General features: G+C 41.5%; 1 protein-coding gene across 1 annotated transcript in view; it reads left to right on the plus strand.

The window, feature by feature from the left end:
• LOC109924081 overlaps positions 1–2493 on the plus strand; it is a 26317-nt gene extending 23824 nt beyond the window's left edge. Inside the window, exon 3 of the mRNA XM_048595835.1 lies at positions 1873–2493. Coding sequence (XP_048451792.1) covers positions 1873–1955 — 83 coding nt within the window. The 3' untranslated portion in view covers positions 1956–2493. The remainder of the gene's footprint in view (positions 1–1872) is intronic.
• Positions 2494–5965: the final 3472 nt, after the last annotated feature.

Raw genomic sequence — 5965 nt, forward strand, 5'->3', positions numbered from 1 at the left:
CCCCCTTGACCTGTCCGTCCTCCCTGGACTGACCTATCTCCTCCCTACCTCCCCACCTACATTCACCTTTACTGGCTCCATCCCCGCCTCTTTGACCTGTCTGTCTCCTCTCCACCTATCCTCTCCTCTATCCATCTTCTATCCGCCTCCCACTCTCTCCCTATTTATTTCAGAACCCCCTTCCCCCCCCACCACCATTTCTGAAGAAGGGTCTAGGCCCGAAACGTCAGCCTTCCTGCTCCTCTGATGCTGCTTGGCCTGCTGTGTTCATCCAGCTCTACACCTTGTTATAGCAAACCTCTAGTGACCTGTTACGAGCATCATTGATGCTGTTATGACAAGAGATCCATTAAGTTGTGCCTTTCTGTTTCATTTGAGCTTCTCTTGCACCTATATGGTATTATTTCTGGAAATGGAAAGTAGGGGCTGACCGAACTCTGCACCTGCCAAGGGGTGGTCTCGGTGCTGGCAGGATAAAGTAGGGATTTCTGTTCTCCTTCTGTGAATGCGTAATATTCCCTCTGGCATGCTGGCTGATATTTAGCGGGGTTAGCCAGCTGAACAAGTTTGATTGAAGGGTTTTCTATTACTCAACCTCTTAACCTTCTAGTTTAGCAGTTAACATCGAACCACAATACTTGCCTGAGTGCCAGACTGCCAACTTTATATCATCCTTGACATTGCAGTCTGCTTGGACCACAGCTTTCCAAGTCCAGTCTTCCTGTGCAGTGTGTGAAATCTGCATTCTCATATCCTGTGTTTTTGTTTATTTTCCTTGAACTTTTGAACCTGCTTTAAATTGGAAAACCTTTAATTCTGTGTAAACTAATCCTTCAGCAGCTGCTGTAGCTTCTCAGTATGACTACGACCTATGTTGGTGATCGGATGATACAAGGTAACGTATCATGTAAACTCATTCAGTCAGTCTGTTTTAATTTTGTTGCTTTCTTGATGCTGTGTTCATCTTCTGTCCCAAGAATAGTAAATCTGCCCATTTTTTTTCTGAAATTATAGGTTCAGCTGTATTCTTTGCCATTCTAATCCAGTTTGTAAGCTGGTGTTCTGTTCAAGTTCAAAGTGGTCTTGCCCCATTCCCCTTGCCTAACCCTCCTCAGTTGGCACACTCGATGGTCTGAAAGGAAGAATGGATGTATACACGAGGGAGTGAAAATGTGGATCTGCTGAGTTTGAAGTAAGAGAGGGAGAGAAAGATCTTCAGAATGAGATGTAGAGTGAATGTGTGCCACTGAGGTGACCAGAATGCTGTAGACAGTCCACAGTTTTCACCTTCTCTTCATGTAGTATTATAATTTATTTTCAAGAGCCTGTAGAACTTCAGTACGCAACTCAGTGCTCCTTCTTCAAAAGTGAGTTATGAAATGACAATGTCAGTAAGATATTGGTTTGTGAGTCACAGTCGCATCTTGTTCTCCTTATGTGTTCAGCCTTCCACTTGGATGCTCGTGCTGGAGCAATTTAGCATGTTCATGGCATGGGAGCTCCATAATTAAGTGGATACCCTATCTGTGTAAGGGGAAATTTTTAAGAGGATTAGAGTTTTAATTAGTGTGATATGCCAATGGTTTATAACTACAGGTTAAAAAGTTAAAGTCTAAATACTTGCAATAATTAGTGATCCTTGTTCAGTTCAGAAACATGGTTAGGTCCTTGCTTTGTATCAACTTGGCCTGGAAATTGTGGAACATTAGCATATTTTATAAAAGCTTTAACCTTTATGACACTGCTGGGAATAACTGGGCTGCATTTCCGCACGCAACTAGTCGTAACATTACCTGCATCTACCTTAACTATTCCTTTTAAGTAGTTTGTAATTTTCAATTAGATCACCTCTCATTCTTTGAAATTTTACAGGATACAGGCCCATTTTGCTCAGTCTCTCTTCGTACGTCGGTCTTGCCTTACTTGGAACAAATCTGGTGAACCTTCTATGGTAATAATATATTTCCTGAGATGAGGAGATCAAAACTGCACACAGCACTCCAGTGCAGTCTAGCCACGCTCCTGTACAATTGAGGCAGGACTTCACTACTTCTGTATTCAAATCCTCTTGCGATAAAGACTTCTTTCTGAAACAATGGTTCTTTATAATTGTACACTATATTTGTATTCTGTTGTCACTTCTGGAATCATTTTCTAGTACAGTTACTGGACATCAGTTATGTAGACTGCTGAGTAGGGCTTAGTAATTTGTGTATCAATCTGTTAATAATAAAATGACAGATAAATACCAGATGATGGCCCACAATGAGATTTAAGCTTCATGACTCTGCACTGTGTTTTGAGAGGAAATGGCTGACATATTTTCAGTGTCTCCATATTCTCCGTGACTGAGGCTCAGAACTTGGCAAGTAATGCTCAAAGGTGATGAGGCCTTCAGGTCAGTAATGCAATGATTTTCTCTGAAAATCCAGCAAAACCCATGTGAGTGAAAACTGGAGAGAGAGGAACTTATCTAGACTGAAAGACAAATCTTTGCGCAGGTGCTCAATTATAAAAATGGAATAATCCTGCTCAGTTTCAAGATGATTTAAATTAATGTACCAAAAAATAAATTAATTTATGGATGATAAAAGCTTTTATTTATTCATATTTCTAAGATGTGCCCAGGGCTGTGAAGAGTTAAAAAGAGTTAAAACTTGAGTGCAATTTTAATTTCTGCATAAAAGCATGTAGTCTCCAAATAACTAGTGGTATTCAATTTTTATTTAGTATACCTTGGTATAGATATGCTGAAGCCCCTTGTATTGTTCCAAAGGCCACTGAAGAATTTGGTGCTATTTGTGAAAGATCGGGAAGTTCTCTCACTAAAATGGGAACTGTTCTTCTCCTTAAACAGCACCACCAAATACAAATGAATCCAACTGTCATGAACATATCAGCAGTAGGCACATGATAAAAACAAGTTGTGACTATAGGTGGCTCAGAGATAGTAAGAACTGCAGATCCTGGAGTCAGAGATAACCCAGTGTGTAGCTGGAGGAACACAGCAGGCCAGGCAACATCAGAGGAGCAGGAAAGTTGACGTTTTGGGTCGGGACCCTTCTTCAGAAATGGTCCTGACCCGAAACGTCAGCTTTCCTGCTCCTCTGATGCTGCCTGGCCTGCTGCATTTGTGACTTATAGGTGCAGCTCCTCAGAGATTCTGTTTTGCTTATGGAATGACTTGCCTCCTGTAAATCACTCTTGTAATTAAATTTTCCCAAGTGTTTTAGTGGCTTCAAGAGGAGTGAATTTGTCATCCATTACATGTATTTTGAGCCCTGGCTTATAGGATATCATCCTGGTTGTAGACAGTGATGGCACAGTAGTTCAGTGGTTAGCACTGCTGCCTCACAGCGCCAGGGACCCAGGTTCAATTCTAGCCTTGGGCAACTGCCTGTGTGGAGTTCGCACATTCTCCTCTTGTCTGCGTGGATTTCCTCTGGGTTCTCCGGTTTCCTCCCACAGTCCAAAGATGTGGGGGTTTTGTGGACTGGCCATGCTAAAATTGCCCATAGTGTTCAGGATGTGTAGATTAGGTGGGTTAGCCATGGGAAGTGCAGGGTTACAGTGATAGGATGGGGGAATGGGTCAGGGTGTGATGCTGTTCGGAGAGTGGGTCTGGACTTGTTGGGCCAAATAGCCTGTTTCCACACTGTAGGGATTCTATGAAAGTGACATGTCACATGAACACACTGCCTGACAAGGTGGTAGTTACCAGTGGATCTCCTTTGATCAGGTGGACATATGCCTCAAAGGAAAATAAGTAAATGACAGATGGAAAAGATTGGAATTAATTGGAAAGTTGTTTCAAAGTGTGGGAAAAGGTATTGTGTGTGAAATGACTTCCTTCCATGCTACAAGACTTTATGAACTACAGGTGTATGCAAGCCTCTGTCCAATCCCTGTCACATTACAGTCAAAATAAAGCTATGCCCTTCACTTTGTTTAGTAGATCTCATGTACATTTGGTAGGTTGAAAGGTAATGGCACCCAATTGAGGTTATTTTCAAATAGCATCCCAAGAACTGGAGAATTCGTCATTCGTGCACAAGCATGCAAATATGCCTTGAGCTGAGAAAAATGAGGCCAGATCTAATTGAAACACATTGTTATGGAAGAATTTGACAGGTCAAATGTCGAGATTGTTTCCTTTGGCTGGTGACAGTCTCAGGCTAATCGACTTAGGACTGAAGATGAAGTGAAATTGCTTAATTCGAAGAGTTGTGAATTTTTGGATTTCATTTTACCAAAGGGCTGCAAATACTTAGGTATTGACTATGTTCAAGGCTAAGATTGGTGAAGTTTTGAATCCTAACTCAAGTGTGAGGTTATTTATTTCGGACAGAAAAGGGATAGATCAGGAAACTTTCTAGATGGTATTAAGTTAAATATAGTGGTGCAGAAAGCCAATGGAATGCTGGCCTTTGTCTCTAGAGGACTTGTGTAAGAGTGCCGAAGTTATGTTTCAATCATACAAAGCCCTGGTTAGAACCTGCTTGGAGTACTGTGAGCAGATCTGGGCATCATATCTTAGAGAGGTTTATAAAATCATGAGGGGCATGGATGTGGTGAATAGTCAAGGTCTTTTTCCTACGGTGGGGGAGTTCAAAACAAGAGGTTTACGGTGAGAGGGGAAAGATGTAAAAGGGACCCGTGGGGTAACTTTTTCACGCAGAAGGTGGTGCATGTATGAAACGAGTTACCAGAGGAAGTGGTGGAGGCAGGTACAATTATAATATTTACAAGGCATTGGAGTATATGAGTAGGAAGGTTTTAGAGCAATATGGGCTAAATGCTGGCAAATGGGACTAGGTCAGATTGAGATGTCTAGTTGGCACAGACAAATTTAACCAAAGGGTCTGTTTCTGTGCTGTATGAATTTATGATTCTATGACTCTCTAAGTATATATTGGCCTTGGAGAGAGTATAATGTAGTTTTATAAGAATGATACCTGGACTTCACTGGTTAATTTATGATGAGGAGATGCCGTTGTTGGACTGGGGTGGACAGGGTCAGAAATCACATGACACCAGGTTAGAGTCCAACAGTTTTATTTGATAAAAAACCTTTTGGAGCCATGCTCCTCCTCCAGGTGTTAGTGAGACAGGTGGCATCAGACACAGAATTCATAAGTAAAAGATCAAAGGGTCACACAACTCATGAGGATGTATTAAACAAACCTAAGATGCTGTTAAATCTTTAATCACTTAGAAGGTTTTCCTTGATTAATATGTATATGTAAATCCCCAAATTTCTTTCAAGTCACTGCCCTGAGAGAACTAAAGGTTTTATCAATGTAGAGAAGAGGTGACATTTTAGGTCACACAATGCATGTTAGGTGTGAGGCCTTGTTTAGAATCTGTTTGTGGTTTGGTTTGAAATCAGGCTGGTTTTATTTCTAAAGTAGGAATTTATAAAATGCCACATTTGCTGGCTGTTTATAAATTGTGTGCTTTTTGAACAAAATAGAATGTATCTGCAACTACAGATTCACCCCATAGATTCACATGGGGGTAGAGAGTGTCTGTGTGTGTGTGGGGGAGTGCTGAGAGACAGTGAGAGAGTGTGCGTGTGTGAGGGTGAGAGAGTGTTATGAAGCACTTCTACACAAAGGATGGCAGATGTTTAGAACTCTCTTCTACAAAAAGCAGTAGATGCTCGATCAGTTATTCATTTTAAATCTGAGATTTGCACTTATAATCAATGTCACAACTGATAAAGGCAAATGTCCCATATGCAATCTTTACAGTATTGCCCTGTCCAGCTGCCTCCAGCGATCCGTGAACAAAACACCTTCAAATTCCCTCTGTTTCTAGTAGTATTGAGTGTCCTACTGTTTACGTTGAAACAAAGAAGATAGGAGCGGGGGGGAAGCTATTTGGCCCTTCGAACCTGCTCCGCCATTCTTCACAATCATGGCTGATCATCCAACTCAATAGTCTAATCCTGCTTTCTCCCCAT

The sequence above is a fragment of the Rhincodon typus genome, chromosome 4 (genome assembly GCF_021869965.1).
Source record: "Rhincodon typus isolate 14 chromosome 4, sRhiTyp1.1, whole genome shotgun sequence".
Lineage (NCBI taxonomy): Eukaryota > Metazoa > Chordata > Chondrichthyes > Orectolobiformes > Rhincodontidae > Rhincodon > Rhincodon typus.